General features: G+C 40.5%; 1 protein-coding gene across 1 annotated transcript in view; it reads right to left on the reverse strand.

Annotated features, from left to right (window-relative positions):
- ccdc30 (coiled-coil domain containing 30) overlaps positions 1–23087 on the reverse strand; it is a 161813-nt gene that overhangs the window by 127166 nt on the left and 11560 nt on the right. Inside the window, exons 2-4 of the mRNA XM_048561449.2 lie at positions 13885–14070; positions 5849–5969; positions 573–763 (exon numbers count right to left, since the gene is read on the reverse strand). Coding sequence (XP_048417406.2) covers positions 573–763; positions 5849–5969; positions 13885–14070 — 498 coding nt within the window. The remainder of the gene's footprint in view (positions 1–572; positions 764–5848; positions 5970–13884; positions 14071–23087) is intronic.

Consider the following 23087-nt stretch of genomic DNA (forward strand, 5'->3'; position numbering starts at 1 on the left):
AAGTGCTGGGATACGATCATTACCCTCCCTGCACGTTGTGAACAGCAGAAAGGACATTTGCTTTAACATGATCTGCCAACCTTGGGACATATAGCCTACATACCTAGCACCACACCAGTGCTAAAATTTATACACCACATTGTCCATCTGTGAGACAGTCGGAGTGACGTTTTGGCTTAACAGTGGCATCCTGATAGTACCACTATTAATACCAGTCATATTGCTACTGCATAGAAACAGTGTAACATGGCTAGATTCACCAATTGCTCAAATTTCTGATAGACCTTACTAATCCAAGGTAATCTGAGGTAGTCTGGCCATAATTAAGGACCAACAGCGGTGGCCTTAAGCCTACTCTTGAGTTCACAAGATACACAGCAGAAATCTAATAAGGGAAGCTATTATCTCACAGGATGGATTTGAGGCACTTTACAAAATCTGACTTTTTTCAGAAATATTTTAAAAATTGAATGTTTTATAGAAGTGCTCAAACTGATAACTTTTGAATGAAGCTGACATATTAAATCAAGCACATTTCAATATTTTATGTAGGTATTGTAACAGTTTCTTACCTGCAGGTGTGTTTCACGAATGCTTCCTGTGACACTCTGTGAATCCACCTTTCTCTCTGCTGATTCCAACTTTTCCAGAAGTGTAGCACGTTCTACAAGAAGATAGGCTACCTGCTCACTTGGGCCACTGTGTGCAATCTCTGCCAGACCTTCCTGCTGCAACATCTCTTCCACTTCCTTCACCTGTGTCTCTGTACATCCATCAGTCCAAAGTACTTGGGTTAGTAATGAAATCTATTGATTTTTAAAAAACATCACAGCATGCTCCTTCTTGTGAAGATACATATATTTCATATTTAACCCCCAATCTGCCTACAAGGAGGGAATTCTGCTCCCCTAGTCTTCTACTTAATGCCACTGGAATCAGCCTTGACTCAGTGACAGACTAGAACACATGAACTCAAACAACAAATCAGGACAGCCTTTAAATACATTACATATTCTCTCATTTGGATTTAAATAATCCCAAAACACTTTTTTAAGAGCATGTCAGCTCTTCAGGTTTCCTGGCCAACAGTATCCTTCAATCAATACCATTAAAAATGGGTGAGTTGATGAAATATTGCATTGTCTTTTGTGGGATCTTGTGTACAGATTTGTTACTGCATCTGTCTACATTACAATGTGATTGAGTCTTCAAAAGTACTTAATTGTCTTTGAAGCTTCTTAGGTCACCCTGAAGACATGATTGGTGCTACACAAACACAAGGTTTTTCTACTCTTCAGCAATCCATCAACAGACGTTAAAAATTTCCTGCCTGATTTTTCCCTTACCCACTTACAGGGATATTTGGCTTCCAATCAGTATCTTTTTGATGAGCATTAATGACAGTGGGAACCTAAGGAATTTGTAAATACCATTTCACCCAGCAGCATAGTGGATCTCCAGTATCCCGCATCATCAAATCACCCAATGTTAATATATAAGAATAGAAAAACAGCTTAAATTGACATTCCTGTCTATATATACAGTAATGAGTAGATGTTAAGTACCTTAGAATGTAACCATATGACTGAAAGGCCTTCTACATCTAAATCTACCCTTTGGAAGCTGAAATCGGAAATGTCGAGGAATAATGTTGGAAATATGGCACAGTGGTCCTCTGAAGAGTGGAAATGGGGAGTTAGATGTAAATAATAAGGAAATGGCAGAAGAAGAGGAGATTGCTTTGGTCTTCACTACAGGGGCTACAGAAAGCATTGCAGTTAGAACTGTAACCAGGAGGTGGAAGTGAGAGAGGAATTTAGAAAATTCCAATTACTAGGAAGTGATATCAAGCTAACTGATGGAGCTGTGGACTGACAAGTCCTGGATCCAGATGGATTTCATCCCAAGGTAAAAGAAATGGAATGCTAATGAGGTAGTAGATGATTTGGTACTACTTTTCCAATTATCTCTGTGATCCTGGAAAGATTATATCAGATGGAAAGTTGCAAATATATTCCCTCCAATGAAGGAGGCAGACAGAAAACAGGAAATTATAGGCCAATCAGCTTGATGTGTGTCATGAGGAAAATGTCATAATTGATCACTGATTGGGAAGTGTCAATATGGATTTGTCAAAGGCAAATCAAATTTTACCAATTTATTGCAATGTTTGAAGGGGCATGTGTTATGGATAAAAGGGAACTTGTAAGATGTGCTATACTTGGGTTTCCAAAAGGCATTTGATAAGATGCTATATCATAGATTATTGTGGAAAGTAAACACTCATGACATGGAAGTAACATATTGGCATGATTACAAAATTGGCTAGCTGGCAGAAAACAGTAAGTGTGCATTAATGGACCTTCATTTGTTTGGCAGGATGTGACAAGTGGACTCTTACAGAAGGCTATGCCAAGATCTCGACTATTTATAAATGAGGGGAGTGAAAGAGCGGAAGCTAAATTCACATGACACTAAGATAGGTATGAAACTATGTTTGTGAAGAAGATATAAGGAAGTTGAAAATGAATATAGATTGATTGAGTGAGAGGGCAAAAATCTGGCAGATCAAATATTATGTGGGAAAATTTGAAGCTATTCATTTTGGCAGGAAGAACTGTTACCTAGAAAAGAAACAACTGCAGAATTCTGAGCTGCAAAATGATTTAGATGTTTTGGTGCATGAGTCACAAAGGTTAGTGTGCAGCTACAGCACATAATCAAGAAGGCTAATGGGCTGCTCTCCTTTATTATGAGAGGAACAGAACATAAACGTAAGGATGTGGTGCTTTGTTATCAGGGCATTGGTGAAACCAAGTCTCTAATGGTGAAATTAAACAAAGAACTGCAGATGCTGAAGACCTGAAACAAAAATGGAAATTGCTGGAGAAACTGAACATCTGTGGAGAGAAAGCAGAGTTTACATTTCTGAAGAAGTGTCACTGGACATGAAATATTAACTGGCTGAGTTTTTCCAGCAATTTCTGTTTTTGTCTCGAAGCTGAGTCCAATTTTTATTTCCTTTTTTATGGAAGTTTGTAAATGTATTGGAGGCAATTCAGAGGAAATTTACTGGATTGATACCTGGAATAATTGGGTTGTCTTATGAAAAGAGGTTGGACTGGTTGGGCTCATTTCCACTGGACTTTAGAAGAGTGGGAGGTGACTTGATTGAAATGCATAAGAAGGTCTTGACAAGGTGGACGTGGAAAAAATGTTTCCTCTTGTGGGCGAGTCCAGAACTGAGGGACACTGTTCAAAAAAAGGCTGCCATTTCAGAACAAAGATGAGGAGTTTCTTTTTCTTAGAGTGCTGCGCAACTTCAGAACTCTGTCACAGGAGACAGAGTTGTTGGGTATTTTTAAGACAGACAGATTCTTGTTAGGTAGTGAAATCAAGGGTAAAATGGGAATGTAAAATTCAAGACACAGACATCAGTCATGATCTTATTGAATGGCAGGAGTAAGCTTGAGGGGCTGAATGGATTACTCCTGTTTCTCGTCCATATGTTCGCCTGAAGTTTGAACGTAAAAAGAAAGATTAATATTTCTAACAGAAGAGAATGCTGATAGTGTCCCACTGTGAATATTGATGTACATTTTCTCTTTCTGATGTTGATGGATCTATGTGTTTCTACTTCTCTGCTTTTATTTAGAGAACAGTTCAAGTAATAAATTTAATGGACAATGCCAATTACTGTGGTTGTCATTCATTATAAGTTTGAGACAGATGGCTGCCACTAGCAACAGCATATGCTACACAGTTATATTATGCAGTCTGTGTATGTACATCACATTCTAGTCACTAGGTGTCACTCTTTATATACCCTCATCTGTAAAACACTGTATTTTGTTGTTAAAATGCTCATTCCATACATTTTAAAGAACTGTTAAGTATTTTACAAAATGTCCAGCGAGCCATCAGAACTGTCATTCGCCTTTTTAAACCTAATGTATATACCACATTGGAGTTGAATGCTATACAATGTGGTGATCAGATGATGTCAGGTGACCAGTTATATGTCCTATACCCTTTGGATACATGAAGAGAAGAAGTCATGCTTTTATATAGCAACTTTTGCAACCTAGAATACTTCACAACCATTAAGTACTGTGTTCCACCCAAGTGTATTCATAACAGTAATGGAGGGAATGTTGCAGCTAACTTGAGCATTGCAGTATCCTCAAATAGTACTGTGATAACTACTGGGCATTATTTTCTTTCAGTTATGCTGGTCAAGGATAAATATTGGCCAGCATAACAGGGAGAAAACTGGTGCTCTTCTTTGGACAACCCCAGTTTGATGTTTAATGAGAAAATCAGCTCATCTATAAGCGTAAACCTCTCTCAGTGTTGCACTGGAGTGTAAATCTAAATTTTGTGCTGAAGTCAATCCTGCGGTATCCACAGCATTCTGATTTGGGAACAAATGAGCCATAGCTTAAATTCAGAACCTAACTGTTCAGTCAACGCACATTTGAAACGCCTTCATATCAATGGAAAATTGGAACGGCCATCTCTTTTTCTGAAATTATGATTTTACTACAAATTGAACCAGCTTCAATTTGGAAGTAAAAGTAGTGCTTTAAACAACTATGTTTGAAAATATTCTACTTCAATAACAAATAGTTTTGTGGTTGCAGTCATTCAGTTGCACAATATGTTGAAATATACAGACACTGGTTTGTGGCAATAACAAATTTATATGCTATAAAAGCCTGCAGCTTTCCGGAACCTAGAGATTCCATTACGGAAATGCAATAGTAACCAGTCAGATATAATAAACAATCCATTCAACATATGATCATTTGAAAATATTAAAAATCATATGAAGTGTCATATTTTTCTCCATCAAAAATTGTCACATCTACATTTAATAGTAAATATTTAATTATTCAAGCATCTTATGTTTCATTCACAACTCAAAAGTGCAAATGCCACAGCGATGAGTGCACAGGTTAATGGGGGCATTTTTCATTCATATGAAAGTGAACAGAAGTATTCATCACAGAAATACAAAAAAGACAAACTGAGACTGAATGATACTTAAGCGCTCAAACACAACTATCTTGCATCTTCTCTGCATTTTTAATCTTGAGGAGAATACTCAGTCTCAACATCCACCATGCAATGCGACAAAACAACAACTGACTAAAAGTTTTAAGATTTTCTTGCATCAACAATGAGACCATGTAGTTGAAATTTTGGTACCAATGCACCTTATAGTACTTATGACCAGCTTCAATAATAGGCTTAATTGCTGAATTTCCCACTGCTGTGAGTTTCTAATCTCTAAAAATAGCACAGTGTGGAGACATCAAGTGGAGATAATGTTATTAAATACATTACAAGAGTTATTTTGACCTTCTTTCTCTTGCCTCACTATCTTATTTGGACTAGTCTTAGTTGAGGCATAGGAAGAGATTGTCTGACTGTTTAGGCTTATGATGACTCAAGGAAGGATGGGGTTAGAATGGAATTTGAGCCTGTCCAATCCTTAAAAACAAACTTACAGGTGCTTCAATTTACTGAAAATGTGTGTGCGCGCATGTGTGTGTAAATGGGTTTGAGCTATGACTCTGTCACTGTGGTTTAAATAGCTTGCTGAGATTTCCTGTCTACACTCTTGCATGAAGAACGAATACTTGAGGGCAAGACACCGAAGAGCTACCAGTGACTGCAACATTATATCCCGCTAGGACAAGAAAGTAATGAAACGTGAGAAAATCTTCGTTCACATGACTACAATGTGCAGGTGAAACAAATATAGGTCAATGGCAATCAAATCCACCTCAAATCTGTTTGGGAAAGGAACATCAAAACAAGGTTGAGAGGTTGCAATGCCGACCTTGCTCCAATTTCAGTCGCTGTAGCTCCACCTTTAGTAGTTCATTCTCCTGCTCATATTCAGCTGTGAGTTCCTCCCGCTCCTCTGACAGATTGCGAATGTGATCCACATAATTTTCTACCTGCAGAAAAAGATTGCCACATCACTCTGTGGATGAGCTAGTTACGATTCATGGGTGGTGGCAGAAGATGGCAATGCAAAACTGGTGGAAGGCTTCTCCAAACTGTGAGATCACTACAGCGGTGAGTAAGACGGGGGTCAGGTCATCCCAGAAGTACTTACATTTGATTTTGTACCCTCGGCAACTTCAGCCTTTTCAAGCCATATTCTTGTTTCAATACAAAATTCACCTGAATTCAAAGATGGCTTTTGTTGAGCTTAATGTGTTATTATTTACAAACTACAAAAAAATTTAAGCACTGCATTATACATGTCACACAGCAGGAGTTTGATTACAAGGATTATAGTACTTATAAGCAGCTGGGATAAAGGCTTAACAAGTTGCAGATGCTTGTATTTGAGATACAATCCTTTAATGAGGCTCCTCAACATGACGGAAGTACAGCACAATTGGGGTAGTACGAAGCCATTCGGGCTACCAGTTACCTAAAGATAATATCAAATCGTGCAGAGTCAGATCTTTTTGAAATTCTGCGTACTACTAGGACTCAAATTAGATCAACATTTCCAGTGTCAGCATCAGACAGCAAGCACAAAGAATTAGGGATTCAAACAAGGCTCAGGAGAGGAACCGATGGACAAAGTGCAAAACACCGGAACTTGTGCCCTAGCAGTGTCCAGACACAAGCAATTAATTTCTCACTGTCAGAACATCAGCAATCATTGAGTCACCTGTCAAACTGGAAAGTCTACGCACCAGACTGGCTACTTTTGACTCTGAGACAATAACACCAATCATTGGCTGAGCAGGTCAAACATGATTCCCCAGTCTCTACTTTCTTGCCTTGCCTCATGCAAAGAGTATTGTTCTGAATATCAGTGGTGGAGGACACAACAGATGATTTCTTCAGTTCTGGGGCACAAAGTAAAGAAGGAAAAATGTTTGCCTCTATCTAGGGTTAGTGCAACATCCTGCTCCACAGTATCCAAATGCAACGTTCCAGGTCCTCCGAACATATATCACATTATGCCATGTTGGCACCCCAAAGCCAATTTTTCCAACTTCTCCTGCTTGACGGTATCCCTTCACAACTTCCTCCCACCAACTGACCGTTCACAATCACTCTTGTTTGGCACTCATTCTGAGGCCTTGCTGCAAAACAGCACGTGGGAGAGTGAGGTCCAGATGGAGGAGTTGAGATGATGGAAAGAAACTTGGCAGTTGGTGTGGGAATGATTATATCTGCAGTTGGAATTGCATTAAGTGATGTAAGATAATGAGTGACTTCAAGTTACATACAGTCTGGATAAGCTTAATCTGTACTAATCTTGTAGCAGATGAATTTCCTGGAGTGTGTACATAGAACATAGAACAATACAGCGCAGAACAGGCCCTTCGGTCCTCAATGTTGCACCGACCTGTGAACTAATCTAAGCCCATCCCCCTACACTATCCCATCATCATCCATATGCTTATCCAAGGACTGTTTAAATTCACCTAATGTGGCTGAGTTAACTACATTGGCAGACAGGGCGTTCCACACCCTTACCACTCTCTGAATAAAGAACCTGCCTCTGGCATCTGTCTTAAATCTATCACCCCTCAATTTGCAGCTATGCCCCCTCGTACAAGCCAACGTCATCATCCTCCGAAAAAGACTCACTGTCCACCCTATCTAATCCTCTGATCATCTTGTATGTTTCTATTAAATCCCCTCTTAGCCTCCTTCTCTCCAATGAGAACAGACCCAAGTCCCTCAGCCTTTCCTCATAAGACCTTTGCTCCAGGCCAGGCAACAGCCTGATAAATCTCCTCTGTGCCTTTTTCAATGCTTCCACATCCTTCCTGTAATGGGGCAACCAGAACTGTATGCAATATTCCAAATGAGGCCGCACTAGCGTTTTGTACAGTTGCAGCATGACATCACAGCTCCGGAACTCAATCCTTCTACCAATAAAACCTAACACACCGTAAGCCTTCTTAACAGCACTATCAACCTGGGTGGCAACTTTCAAGGATCTATGTACATGGACACCAAGATCCCTCTGCACATCCACACTCCCAAAAATCTTTCCATTGAGCCAGTATTCTGCCTTCCTATTATTCCTTCCAAAGTGAATCACCTCACATTTATCTGTATTAAACTCCATTTGCCACCTTTCAGTTCAATTCTGCCGTTTATCCAAGTCTCCCTGCAACCTGCAACATTTTTCAACACTGTCCACCACTCCACTGACTTTAGTGTCATCTGCAAACTTACTAACCCATCCACCTATGCCTGAGTCCAAGTTATTTATAAAAATGACAAACAGCAGTGGTCCCAAAACAGATCCTTGTGGCACAACACTAGTAACCAGACTCCAGGCTGAATATTTTCCATCAACTACCACTTGTTGCCTTCTTACAGAAAGCCAGTTTCTAATCCAAACTGCTAAATATCCCTCAATCCCATGCCTCCACATTTTCTCCAATAGCCTACCATGTGGAACCTTATCAAAGGCTTTACAGAAGTCCATGTACACTACATCAATTGCCCTACCCTCATCCACATGCTTGGTCACCTTCTCAAAAAACTCAATGAGGTTTGTGAGACACGACCTGCCCTTGACAAATCCTCTCTGATGAAGGGTCTAGGCCCGAAACGTCAGCTTTTGTGCTCCTGAGATGCTGCTTGGCCTGCTGTGTTCATCTAGCCTCACATTTTATTATCTTGACAAATCCATGTTGACTATCTCCGATCAAATTGTTGCTTGCTAAATGATTATAAATCCTATCTCTTACAATCCTTTCCAAAACTTTTCCTGTTTGTTGGTAGCTTGTATTCACTTATGGAGCCATACAGTTTTGAAACAGACCTTTTGGTCCAACTTGTCTACGCTGACCATGTTCCCAAACCAAACTAGCCCCACTTGCCTGCATTTGGCCCACATCCCTCTAAACCTTTCCTTTTCATGTACTTATCCAAATGTTTTGGATGGAAGGCTCACAGGTCTATAATTACTTGGGTCATCTCTACTGCCCTTCTTGAACAAGGGCACAACATTTGCAATCCTCCAGTCCTCTGGTACGAAACCTGTAGACAATGACAACTCAAAGATCAAGGCCAAAGGCTCCGCCACCTCCTCCCTAACTTCCCAGAGAATCCTCAGAAAAATCCCATCTGGCCCAGGGGATTTATCTACCTTTACACCTTCTAGAATTGATAACACATCCTCCTTACTAACCTCAATCCTTTCAAGTCTAATAGCCTGTATCTCAGTCTTCTCCTCTACAATATTCTCCTTTTCCTGAGTGAAAACAGATGAGAAATATTCGTTTAATACCTGTCCGATCTCCACCGGGTCCACACACAACTTCCCACTTCTGTCTTTGGCCCTAATCCTATCCTAGTCATCCTTTTATTCCTCACATACCTATAGAAAGCTTTAGCGTTCTCCTTTATTCTACCTACTAATGACTACTCATGTTCCCTCCTTGTTCTTCTTAACTTTCTCGTTAAATCCCTCCTAGCTAATCTGTAACTGTCCATCGCCTCATCTGAACCATCTCGTCTCAACATCACATAAGCCTCCCTCTTCGGCTTAACAAGAGATACAATTTCTTTAGTAAATTACTGTAACATGTAAAACAGAGTTGGTTTCTTTGGTGTCTACTGTCCTGCATGTTTACCAAGGCATGATCTGGTTGGTGTTTCTGTTTGAATATGCTTATTACATTCTCAATTTTCTCAGCATCTGATTGAAGAACACTGCAAAAGTATAAACGTTTAGCACCACCATTCTAAACTGTATCTATAATCAGATTTACCAAAAGCACACCATTTATTGTTTTGCAATATATTTAGAATCTCATAAATCCCCATATGTCCAATTTCCAGAAGCAACTAATTTTTGTATCTTAATTCTCACTGAGTTGATCATTGGGCAAGGTCAAAGTTGGTCTAAAGATAGGATAGAATGAAAAGGGAGGGATAATCACATGAATTGCATTGCCTTGCAGGTAACAGGTTATTTCTTAATGCTGACAGTTGAAGAATTTGCAAAAAGAGGAACTGCATTTCTGGAGCAGCGCAGAGATCAGGCTATTGTTGATTTTATTTTATGTAATGAGAAAAGGCTAATTAATAGCTTTGCTGTAAAGGAGTCTTTGGGAAAATAATAACCAGAATGTGAAAGAATTAAGTTAATTTAAAAGAATTCACATTATGTTTGAATATGATACAGTTTATTCTGAAACTGAGATCTTAAATCTGAACAATGAAAATTATGAAAGTACAAACAGCAACATTTTTACAGTAAAATATACTACAAGATTTGATGATTGATAGGCAATGGCTAGTATTTAAAGAAGTACTACATGATCTACAACAGAACTATATTCCTTTAAGACACAAAGACCCAGCGGTAAAGGTGAATTAACTGTGACTAATAAAATAATTTTCAGATCGCACTCAACCAAAGCAAGTTACTGTGGGGATACCAGAAAAACTGGGAGCAATTTCGAAGCCAGTAAAGGTCAACAAAGAAATTGATAAAAAAAAAGAGAAGAGAACAGGACTTATACAATTCATGGTAGGCCCTGGGTAATGTTGTAAAACAGAGGGACCTAGATGTTCAGGAACATAATTCATCAAAATTTGCGTCACGTGCAGGCAGGGTGGTCAAAAAGACATTTAGAATGCCTGCCTTCATTGCTCAGACCTTTGAGTATAGAAGTTAGGATGTTATGTTGAGGCTGTATAGGACATTGGTGCGGCCTTTTCTGGAATACTGTCCCCAGTTCTGGTTACCCTGCTGAAGGATATTATTAAATTGGAGAAGATTCAGAAAAGATTTACCATGAATGGAAAATTTGAGTCATAAAGATAGGTTGGGACTTTTTTCAATGGCACTTAGGAGGTTGAGAGATGACTTTATAGAGGTTTATAAAATCATGAAGGACATAGATAAAGTGAATAGCAAGGTTCATTTTCCTAGGGTGGGGAAGTTCAAAACTAGGGTGGATATTTTTAAGGTGAGAGGAAAAAAATTTAAAAAAGGACATCGGGCAAATTTTTTAGACAGGGAGTGGTTCAGGTGTGGAATGAACTGCCAGAGGAAGTGGGGGATGCAGGTATAATTATAACATTTCAAAGACTTTTGAATAAGTACATGAAAAGGAAACGTTTAGAGGGATATGGGCCAAATGCAGGCAAGTGGGACTAGTTTGGTTTGGGAACACGGTCAGCGTGGACAAGTTGGACCAAAGGGTCTGTTTCAAAACTGTATGGCTCTATAAATGAATACAAGCTACCAACAAACAGAAGGGCACATTGTAAACATTTACTCAGGTATGTGACAAAGAAAAGTTTAGCTTAGAAAATGTGGGTCCACTATAGGTGGACACAGGAGAATTTACAATGGAGAACAGGGAGACAATGGAGGAGTTAAACATTTACTTTGTGTTGAAATTACCGAAGCTCTCCTGGAATCACAAGGCACCAATGGACCTATGAAATTGAGGAACTGAAAGAAATTTGTATCAGTAAAGCAGTGTTCCTGAAATTTAACTAGATTAAAGGTTTTTGAATACTGTGGACCGAATGAGCAGCATCACAGAGGATTGGAAGAAGTGTCTATAGGGATAGTGGCTGCATTGGTAATTATTTTACAAATTTATACATTCTGCATACACTCCTACAGACTACAGGAAGCAAATGTAACCCCACTAATTAAGAAGGAAGGGAGTGGGAGAATGGAAAACAACAGACCTATTAGTGTGACATGAGCAACAGTGAAAATGTTAGAAACTACTGTATAAAGGAGGGATAACTGGACACTTATAAAATAATGGTAAAATTAGGCAGAGTCAACACAGATTTTTCAGAGGCAAAGTTTGATAAATCTGTTGGAGTTTTGTTTGAGGATGTTACTTGTAGCCAATTTTCCCCTAACCTGCACAGCAGACACCAATTGGTGTGCTGACGCTTAAGATCTGCTGTCATACATGGACCTTAGACGTCTGCACTGTGTTAGGAAAATTTAGAGAGAATGTAGTTTTTATGCATCAGTAAAGGAGAACCAGTAGATGTGGTGTATTTGGATTTTTAGAAGTTTTTGATAAGGTCTCACATTGAGGATTAATATACAAAATTAAGAGTGTTTGGTACTGGTATTAATATACTAATATGGACTGAGAACTGGTTCACACTCAGAAAACAGAGAGTGGGAATCAATGAATCATTATCAGGATGGCAGGCTGTTACTAGTGTTTTCTGCAAGGTTCAGTGCTAGTGCCAGAGCTGTTCACAATTTATGTCAATGATTTGAATGTGGGACCAATCGTAGTATTTTGAAATTTTCTGACGGTTCAAAACTAGTTGAGAATGTAAGTTGTGAGGCAAATTGAAAGAAGATTCAAGGGGACTTAGACAGACTAAGTGAATGGGCAAGAATGTGGCAGATGGAATATATTGTCAAAACATACAATGGTGTCCATTTTAATGGAAAAAATAGAAAAGGGAATATTTATTCATAAACGAAAACAGAGACTGCTGGAAAAACACAACAAGTCTGGCAGCATCTACGGAAGGAAATAAAAATAATGTTTTGGGTCCAGTTACCCTTCTTCAGAACCCTTCTCTCGACCCTTCTTCAGGCAATATTTATTAACTTGTAAGAGGCTGAAAATGTTGTTGTTAAGAGGAATCTTGATATCACTGTTCATGGGTCATTAAAAGCTAGGATGCAGGTGCAATAATCAATAAAGAAGTCATATACAAGCCTGTATCACACAGGGACTTGAGCAGAAGGTATCTTGGTGTAATTGTATACAGCCTTGGCAAGATTGCGCCTAGTGTCCTGTGTATAACTTTGGTCTCCTTATCAAAGTAAGTTTATGCCTGTTGCAGAGGGAATGCAACAGCGCTTCACCAGATTAATTCCTAGATGGTGGGATTGTGTTAGAAGGAGAGTTTGAGGAAACTGGGCCTGTATTTTCTAGAGTTATGAAGAATGAGAGGCGACCTCATTGAAATTAAAACATTCTTACAAGGCATTACACGTTGGATATAGACAGGATTCTTCCCCTGGCTAGTGAGTCTAGAAACAGGGGACATAAAATCTCAGACTAAAGAGTATGCCATTTAAGACTGAGATGAGGAGGAATGGAGGCAAGGGATGCAAAAACAGGAGAAGTACCTGGACCCATGTCTTCTCTCCCTGGCCCTGGATACAAATCAATTAGGATCCCAGCTACAGATTGCAAGCCAAAATATGCTGTGTGCACCAGGATATCAGATGAGGACCAGGGAGGGCCTAGCCATTAGGCAAATAGTCAAAATACACCTATTGCCTGGAATTGGATGTGAGAAAGCCACTAAGGTGGGATAGCTGATGATTGATGTCCATAAACAACTTCATGGCAGTGAAAAAATGTCTCTGATACAGAATCTCAAAATCTCACGATCAAACAAATTGGTTGTTCCCAAACCACTTCTAAATTTAGTCTCTAAATCAACTATAATGCCAGTTCATGAAATGATAAGTATGATCTATTGGTTTGGTATGTTTATATTCACTCAATAGATAAAACAAGAACTATGTGTGTTACTATGGAGCAAAATAAATATTAAAAACGGACAAGAAAGGACTGAGACACTTTTCCCATACTTAAATTTGGAAATAAGGAGGCGAAGTTAATTGCTTTTCTCCAACAATTTCTGTTTTTGTTTCATACCTCCAGCATTCACAGTTCCCTGTTTTACACAGATTTCAAAATTTGTTATGGAAACAACCATTCACACATATTTAATTTGGCCAAAGTTGCAGACTACATATAGGATTGTTAGATTGGGACCAGTCACACACAAAACAAGATTTTACTTTTAAAATCTCACAAGGGATTGAAAATGCGCCATCCTGCTGACAGATCTCACCTCTTTCATCTCGGAGGCCTGTTGCTGTCGCAACCCTTCCAAATCCTGCATGGTGGCTTGCAGCGTGCCCTCGGCCCGCAGGTATATACGCCACAGATGACAGAGATGCTCATTTGCAGAGCAGGCATCAGTATCCAGACCATCTTCCTGCAATTTATTCAGAATATCTTCCAGCTCCACCTTCTCCTGAAGTGAAATGTGAAATAGCAAAAATCAGAACTTGTTTGTTGAATGGACAGAAAAGTGATACCATTCAATAACAGTTCCAAATCTTCCAGAGTACTGACAGTATTTTCAAAAGTTATCATCTAAAAAAACTGTAGTCTTGCCATTAGATCTGCTCAGACTTTGTGCAAATGATATTATGGGTGCTTTTAGGTTCCTCCTTTCATTTCAGCAAGCAACTCTATTCTCATTTCTGCTGCCATCTTTCACTATTCACATTCCCAGCCGAGATCATTCAGCATGAAAACCTTGGTCACAGAAGGAACTGCCGAACTCAAAAGTACTTCACAGGATTACAAAAAAATGAATTATGACTGTAAAACATTTCCAAATGCCAGAAATATCAGGAATACAAAACATCTGCCATTAGCTGCTGTTTTTGAAGCATATTTGGTTCAAGTGTCAGTGATGATGCCCTCACAAGACACTCAAATACCTAATGGGGTATCAAAGGGCACTTTGTATTGTCAGCACTTGGACCACAGCCTTCTGAAATTCTGCTCAACCTCTGAACTCCACTCCCTGTCTGATCCATTACTGTAATTACTTTCTCCTACTTGCACATTTACAACACTTGCCAAATCCACTCCAACTTCACTTTTTTAAATCGTCTGGGAATTCTGTTTATCCATTTGAATTAATAGGGCTTCCAGTTATGATTTTATTAGCATCCCTGTTTCCGCTTTCCAGGGACATTAATATATATAGAATTCAAAGACGCATGCTGTCATCTGTCCAAAACCTTAGATGTTTCTTAATAACTGCTAGCCAAGCACCTCCAGCTCCATGCTGTGACAAAATTGAGTATTAAGCTCTCACAGTTGTCTTGATGACCCTTCGGGACTTGCTCACTCTACACTTGCAATATCCTCCTGTCACGGAGCCCTGTCCATACATCCAACATCAGGCAAAGTTATTCTCACTAAACCAATGCTGACTTCCCACTCCATCAGCATCCACTATACCCGTGCATTCCAAAACTGGCTCCTTCAGCACAAATTCATCTTGTTACCTTCTGCCAGTTTTAGAAAAATCCCCTGAGTCCACATTTTTGTCCAAAACCCAAAAAAGCATTTTTGTATACAAGTACTGTAAAAGTGGAAGCTAATGTAGTATGGTTCCTTCTCATGAACCTTTCACATATTTCCTTGCAGCATCATATTCAGATTTCATTTTTATCAGGGATGCAAATAATAACACTTCAATGAGGAAATGCCACACAATACAAATCCGTAGGAAAGTAACGTAATCTGAATTATGCAAGGTGAAAGATTTTGCTCACCAAAAGTAACATAGCAGTCATTACTTTAATTCATATTCTTGCACTCACCCTCCCCTTGCCTCTACAATTATAAATTACTAGGGCATCATTAGGAGCTATAATTGGACTCTCCACTAAGACTGAGCTACAGAGAGGGATAAGCAATAAATGGCAGCCTGTCAATCAGACTTGAAGTAACAAGTGACATTCACACTACACAAGTGCCAGGCAATGACCATCTCCAATAAGAGAGGTGTAACCATAATAGCATTGGATGTCATAGCATTATTATCGTTGAAAAATCCTACATCAGCAACCTGGGCATTCCCATTGACCAGAAACTTAGCTGGATCAGACGCATCAATATTGTGGTTACAAGAACAAGTCAGAGGCTAGGAATACTGCAACAAGTAATTCACCTCTTGACTCCTGAACCCTGTGCAGCATCTTCAAACAGATAATTGAGGATTGTGATGGAATGTTCTCCATTTTCCAGGATGAATGCCATTCCAACAGCAATCAAGAAACAACATTGTTCAGATGAAAATTGTTTGCTTGATTCACGACCCATTCACTATCTTAAAAATGAATCCCCTCTACCACCGATGCACAGTTTACACTACAGGAAAGATTCATACAGACTCCTTCAACAGCATCTTTCAAGCCCACAACCTCAATCACTCAAGGGGACAAGAACAGTAGATGCATCAAAATACTACCACCTGCAGGTTCCTCTCCAAGCCACACACTCCTTCTCCCTTCACAATCACCAGGTCAAAATCCTGGAACTCCCTTCTTAGCAGTACTGTGATGGTACTTTGACACATGGGCTGCACAGTTCAAAAATGCAAATCTTCATTATTTGTTCAAGGAAATTAGGGATGGGCAATAAATGCCAGCAGCAATTTTCATCTATCTAGACCAATCTTTTTTTTTAATCTAGCGATCTCTGCAGGTGGGTACATGCATTTTACTGTCAGGGGATGGTAGAATCAAGCTCAGCAGTGATACCTTCCAGTAAAATATATTGCTGAATCTCACTGGCTTCAGAAAGGACACATGTACTAAGTAGCAGAGGGTTCCAGGCAGAGGGGGACACTGTACCCAGAAAGATTGAATACCTTGACAAAGATCCAACTAGTGGAATTAATGCCTTCAAATAAAAGGGAACCTGTCTCTCCCACTCAGATGGGCCAAATTCTACCCTATTCTTGAATGATACTTTGACTATGATGTCTTCATCAGCTTCGCTGGAGTTAGCCCACTCCTCAGAGTTAGGTTAAAAGAAAGCTGGGCAACTTTAAGAATGCAATTCTCTAAGATGTCCCAGTTCAACATGCCTGTAACCTCCATAACAAATTTAACAAGTTTTTCTACATAACTGAAGAGATACAATTTGTGAAATACCCATTTAACAAGTTATCACAGAAATCCTGTAACGTTACGTAGAGCTGGATGAACACAGCAGGCCAATCAGCATCATGGGAGCAGGAAAGCTGATGTTTCGGGCCTAGACCCTTCTTGGCCTGCTGTGTTCATCCAGCACTACACCTTGTTATCTCAGATTCTCCAGCATCTGCAGTTCCTACTATCCTGTAACATTATACAGGAAAGGTGAAACTAACTATGCCTGTGTTGTAACAATAGCAGGAGATATGCTACATTTACAATATATACACCATGTAGTTATTACAAGTGCTTTAGCTAAAAAAGAAGCTTTAGAATAATTAGATTTCGCTAAACATTATTCATCCCAGTGCATTCCTACTAAGCAGCATTACAACAGGCCAAATCTTAGTTGAGAACATTACTTATACTTCCCTAATCAAAGTCAAGACTGACATCCTCTGCAACCACAGTGCAGGATCTGTCCTTGTTGGTTGTGGCAATGGTGGCAGACCTATGGGTCAAGTCCCATTCTAGATACTCGAGTGCAAAATCTAGTTTGAGCCATTATTGCAGTACTTAGAGGGTGCTGTACTGTTCAAGGTGCTGCCTTTCAGATGAACTGTTAAACCAAAGCTATGTCTGCTCTCTTGAGTGGATTTTTTAAAAAGGCATAATTCAAAAGAAGAACAAGAGAACTTTTGAGGGAAAGGCAGTGGCACAGTGGTAACGTCACTGGTACTGTGATCCAGTGTCCTAGGCCTGTGCTCTGAGACACATGTTCAAATCACACAATGGTCAATGGTCATTGTGAATTCAATAAAAATGTGGAGTTAAGAGCTGTTCTAATGGCAACTCTGCAACCACTGTTGATTGTTGTAAAATCTGGTCAATTAATACCCATGTGGGGAAGTAAATCTGCCATCCTTACTTGGTCTGGCTAACATATGACTCAAGACAGCAATGTGGTTGACTCTTAACTGCCCTCTGAAATGGCCTAGCAGTTCACTCATTTCAGGAATGGACAACAAACGATGCCCTGCCAGTGACACCCACTTACAAAATTTTAAAAAGCTCTCACTAGCTTGCTTTACATAACTTAGCTGCACATTCCTACAATACAATACGTACTTAAGGTGCTTCATTGATTATAACACACTTTGGGATGTTGTGTGACTGTAAATGGTGTAACCTAAATGCAAATCTTTCTGATCTTCCTCTTATCCCCTTCAACATTGCTGCTTCTTTCATTGAAACAAAGAATCCCTACACTGTGGAAGCAGGCCATTTGGCCCATCAAGTGCACACCAACCCTCTGAAGAGCATCTCACTCAGACACACAACCGCCTTACCATCCCTGTAACCCTGCATTTCCCATGGCCAATCCAAGAAGCCAGCACACTCCTGGATTCTATGGGCAATTCAGCATTGCCAATCCACTTAACCTGCACATCTTCGGACTGTAGGAGGAAACTGGAGCACTCGGTGAAAATCATAAGACCATAAGACATAGAAACTGAATATTAGGCCATTCAATCATGGCTGATAAGTTTTCAACCCGATTCTCCACAGAACCTTTCATCCCCTTAACATTCAAGAAACTTTTATCTCTGTCTTGAATACACTCAATGACCTGGCCCCCACAGCCTTCTGTGGCAATGAATTCCATAGATTCACCACTGTCTGGCTGGGGAAGTTTCCCCTCTTCTCCATTCTAAAGGGTCTTCCTTTAACTCTAAGGCTGTGCCCTCAGGTCCTAGTCTCTCCTGCTAATAGAAACATCTTCCCTAACTCCACTCTATCCAGGCCTTGCAGTATTCTGTAAGTTTCAATTAGACACCCCTTCATCCTTCTAAACTCAAATCGAGCAAAAACCCAGAGTTCTCAAACATTTCTCATACATTAAGCCTTTCATTCCTGGGATCATTTTCGCAAAACACCTCTGGACCCACTCCAGGGCCAGTACATCCTTCCTGAGAAATGGAATCCAAAATTCCATATTCTAAATCTGATCTGACCAGAGCCTTATAATGACTCAGAAGTACATCCCCGCTTTTATTCTAGTCCTCTTGAAATAAATGCTGACATTGTATTTGTCTATCTACTGACTCAACCTGCAAGTTAACCTTATGAGAATCCTGGACTAGGACTTCCTTTGCAATTCAGATTTCTGAATTTTTTCTCCATTTAGAAAACAGTCTTGTCTGTATTCTTCCCACCAAAGCGCATGACCTCACACCATCCCACATTGTATTCTATCTGCCACTTCTTTGACCACTCTCCTAGCCTGTCTAAACCCTTCTGCAGCCTCCCCGCCTCCTCAATACTACTTGTTCCTCCATCTAACTTTATATCTTCTGCAAATGTGGCCAGAATGCCCTCAGTTCCTTCATCTAGAATGATGTGGAGGTGCCAGCGTTGGACTGGGATGGACATGGTCAAAAATCACACAATTAGATCACATTAGAAAATCATCACATCATCACATTAGAAAGAAGATACAGGTTTCTTTTGGGGAAGAGGTAATGGCCTAGTGGTATTATCGCTGGACTATTAATCCAGAGACCCAGATAATGTTACCCAGGTTAAAATCCAGCCATGGCAGATGATGGAATTTGAATAAAACATCTGGAATTAAAAATCTAATGATGATCATGAATCCATTGCTGACTGTTGGAAAAACCCACCTGGTTCACTAATGTCCTTTGGGGAAGGAAACTGCCATCCTTATCTGGTCTGGCCTACATGTGACTCCAGACCCATAGCAATGTGATTGGCTCTGAACAATTACGGATGGGCAATAAATGCTGCCTAGCCAGCAAAGCCCACATCCCGTTAATAAATAAGAGGTATTGATTAAAATGCAAATCCCAGAATTTCTTTCAAGTCATTGAACCCAAGATTACCAAAGGTTTTATCAGTGTTTACAAGAGGTAACATCTCAGGTCTGACAATGCAATTTAGGTATGAGGCCTTAGTTAGAACTTGTCTGTTTAACCTGGGGTCAGGCTGTTTTTTTAAAACAAATTCTCCCCATATTCGGGGGTGTGTGTGTGTGTGTGTGTGTGTGTGTGTGTGTGTGTGTGTGTGTGTGTGTGTGTGTGTGTGTGTGTGTGTGTGTGGTGTTTTATACATGTGGTGGGGTCACCTGTTGTGCAACATGAACCCAAGATCATGGTTGAGACCACGCTCATGGGTATGGAACTTGGCAACCAGCCTCTGCTCAGCAATTTTGCGTCATTGTGTATAAAATGAAAAATTGGGGTCCCAACACTGACGCTTGCGGAACACCAGTAGTCACCAGCTGCCAGGTTGAGAAGGACTCTTTTATCCCCACTCTTTGTCTTCTGCCAGAAAGTCAATCTTCTATCCACACCAGTATCTTGCCTCTAACACCACAGGCTCTTATTTTACTCAGCAGCCTCCTGTGCGGCACTTTATGAAAGACCTTCTGGAAATCCACGTAGATAACATCCATTGGCTCTTCTTTGTCTATCCTGCTCCTTACCTCCTCAAATAATTCTAACAGATTTATCAGGCATGACCTTCCCTTGATGAAACTATGCTGACTTTGCCCTATTTTACCATGCACTTCCAAGTATTTAGAAATATTATCCTCCACAATGGACTTTAAAACCTTACCAAAGACAGGATCAGGGTAATCAGCCTGTAATTTCCCATCTTTTGCCTTACTCTTTTCTTAAAATGGGAGGTGTTACCTTAGTGATTTTTCAGCCCTCTGGGACCCTTCCTGACTCCAGCAATGCCTGAAAGATCACCACTAACACCCCCACTATCTCTTCAGATATGTCCTTCAGAACTCTGGGGTGTAGTCCACCTGGTCCAGGTTATTTAACCACCTTCAGACCTTTCAGTTTTTCTACTACCTTCTCCTTGGTGATGGTCAATATACTCACTTACGAATTTTTGGTATGTTACTCGTGTCCTCTACCGTGAAGACTAACACAAAGCACTTATTCAGTTCCTCTGCCATTTCTTTGTTTCCTGTTACTACTTCTCCAGTGTCATTTTCCAGTGGCCCAATGTCCACTTCAGTCTCTCTCTTGCCTTTTATAAGAAACTCTTGCAATCTTGGTTTACATTACTGGCTAGCTTACCTTCATATTTAATCTTCTCCACCCTTACTTCTGTGTTAGTTGTCCTCTGTTCGTCTTTGTAAGCTTCCCACTCCCCTGTCCTTTGCCATATTATATGCATTCTCTATTGCTGCTCCTGGCTTCCCTTGTTAGCCACGTTCTCAACCTTTCTTTAGTATGCTTTTTTACCTTAGGATGAAGTTTTGCTGTGTCTCCCACATTACTCCTAGAAACTCCTGCCATTACTATTACACTGCCTTTCCTGCTAGGATCCTCTTCCAGTCAATTCTGGCCAGATCCTTCCTCATGCCTCTGTAGTTGCCTTTATGCAACCATAAAACTGTTACATCTACATCCAGCTTCTCCCTCTCAAATTACAGAGTAAATGCTATCATATTATAGTCACTGCCTCCTAAGGGACCCTTTAGTCTAAGCTCCCTTATAATGCCTTCCTCATTGCACATCACTAGATCCGGAATTGTTCCAAAAAGCCATCTCATAGACATTCCATAAATTCTTTTTCTTGTGATCCACTACCAACCTGATTTTCACAGTCCACCTCCATATTGAAATCCCCATGACCGGTGTAAACTTGCCTTTCTTAGACACCTTTTCTATCTCCTGGTGTATCTTGTGCCCCACATCCTGACTACTGTTTGGTGGCCTGTACATAACTCCAATTATGGTTCTCTTACCTTCGCAGTTCCTCAACACCTACCCACACAGATTCTACATCATCTGACCCTACATTGTTTCTCGCTATCAATTTAATTTAATTTCTTACTAATAAGGCAACCCGAACCTCTCTGCCCACCTGCTTGTCTGCTTGTCTTTTCAATACGCTGTATATCTTTGGATATTTAGCTCCCAGTCCTGATCCACTTATAGCCATGTCTCCTTGATGCCCACCACATCATACCTACCAATTTTAATCTGCGCCACAAGCTCATTTACCTTATTTTGTATACTGTGCGCAGTTAGATACAACACCTTCAGTCCTGTGTTTACTGTCCCTCTTCTTATTGTCATCCTTTTATCCTATGCGCTTGAAGTTAGATTCATAATCTTTTCCAAACACTCTGTCCTACTTTGGGTTCAGGAGGCATAGACACAGGGTGAAATTAAACCTGCGCCCCTGACACTGAGAAGCAGCAGTGCTAAACACTGAGCCACCGTGCCTCCCCATGTTCTCTGTGTTCTTTAACTCAATATGCTACACCATTCTACTCCAACACATCTCCTTGATTCTCCAGCTCAGTCAGACCTCACCAGAGAATCACCAGCAATGACTTGTAATCTTGCACCCACAACATTAGCTTTGGTATCCCAAAATATTCAAGTTGGTTCAAGTTGGTGCTGGAGAGTGGCACCATATTGCGAGCTGCCTACAGCAGATCTTATTCTTATATATCTTTTAATCATTCTGCTCCTCTAAACCTCAATTTTAAGTCTATCAGAATTACTAACAATGTTCACTTAAATCTACTTTCGGGTTTAAAGACTCTCTGACCGATGAGACCAAATTATTGATGCTGGAACTGCAAGTCTAGAGGAATCAAAGGCCTACCAGCTTCCCACAAGCCCAACCATTTCTTGAAAACCTGCAACTGAGGCTCAAGGAACAAGACCTGGCTCCATAGCGACCTGACCAGGGAGGCCACAAAATACCAAATGCAAGACCTCCTGCAGTGCTTGTGAGCAAGACTAGTGCCCAGGATCCCACTGGACGGATCCACTTATCTTGCTGCACTGGAACCGCAAGCCCAGAGGGATCAGAAGCCTTCCAGCCTCTTGCAAGCCTGACCTCCCCGGCCTTGAGGAAACCTGGAACCGAGGACCGACCAGCGACCAACAAGAGCTGACCTCACGGTGACATGACATCAAGAAGGCCTGAACAAACCAACCCCAAAACCTCCGTGAACACTGAAGACTGTGACTGGTGTCCAGGACCCTACTGGGCACACATTTACTTGTCAGAGCAGCAAATTTCCTTGACTGACACCTGGGATTGACTAGGAGCAGCGACCTACCCAGGAAACGCGCAGGACGCACTGGACTTCAGGTGACGCTGAAACTTCAGGGTTTCAAGTGCCCCATCCTCAGCATCCTCCTGGCAAACATCCAAGCCATTGAAAACAAGACGGATGAACTTAAAGGTAGACTCACCTTCCAAAGGGCAGTGAGAGACTGCTGTGTGCTCCATTTTACAGGGACATAGCTCACTCCAGCTACAC

Source organism: Stegostoma tigrinum, chromosome 28 (genome assembly GCF_030684315.1).
Source record: "Stegostoma tigrinum isolate sSteTig4 chromosome 28, sSteTig4.hap1, whole genome shotgun sequence".
Taxonomy (NCBI): domain Eukaryota; kingdom Metazoa; phylum Chordata; class Chondrichthyes; order Orectolobiformes; family Stegostomatidae; genus Stegostoma; species Stegostoma tigrinum.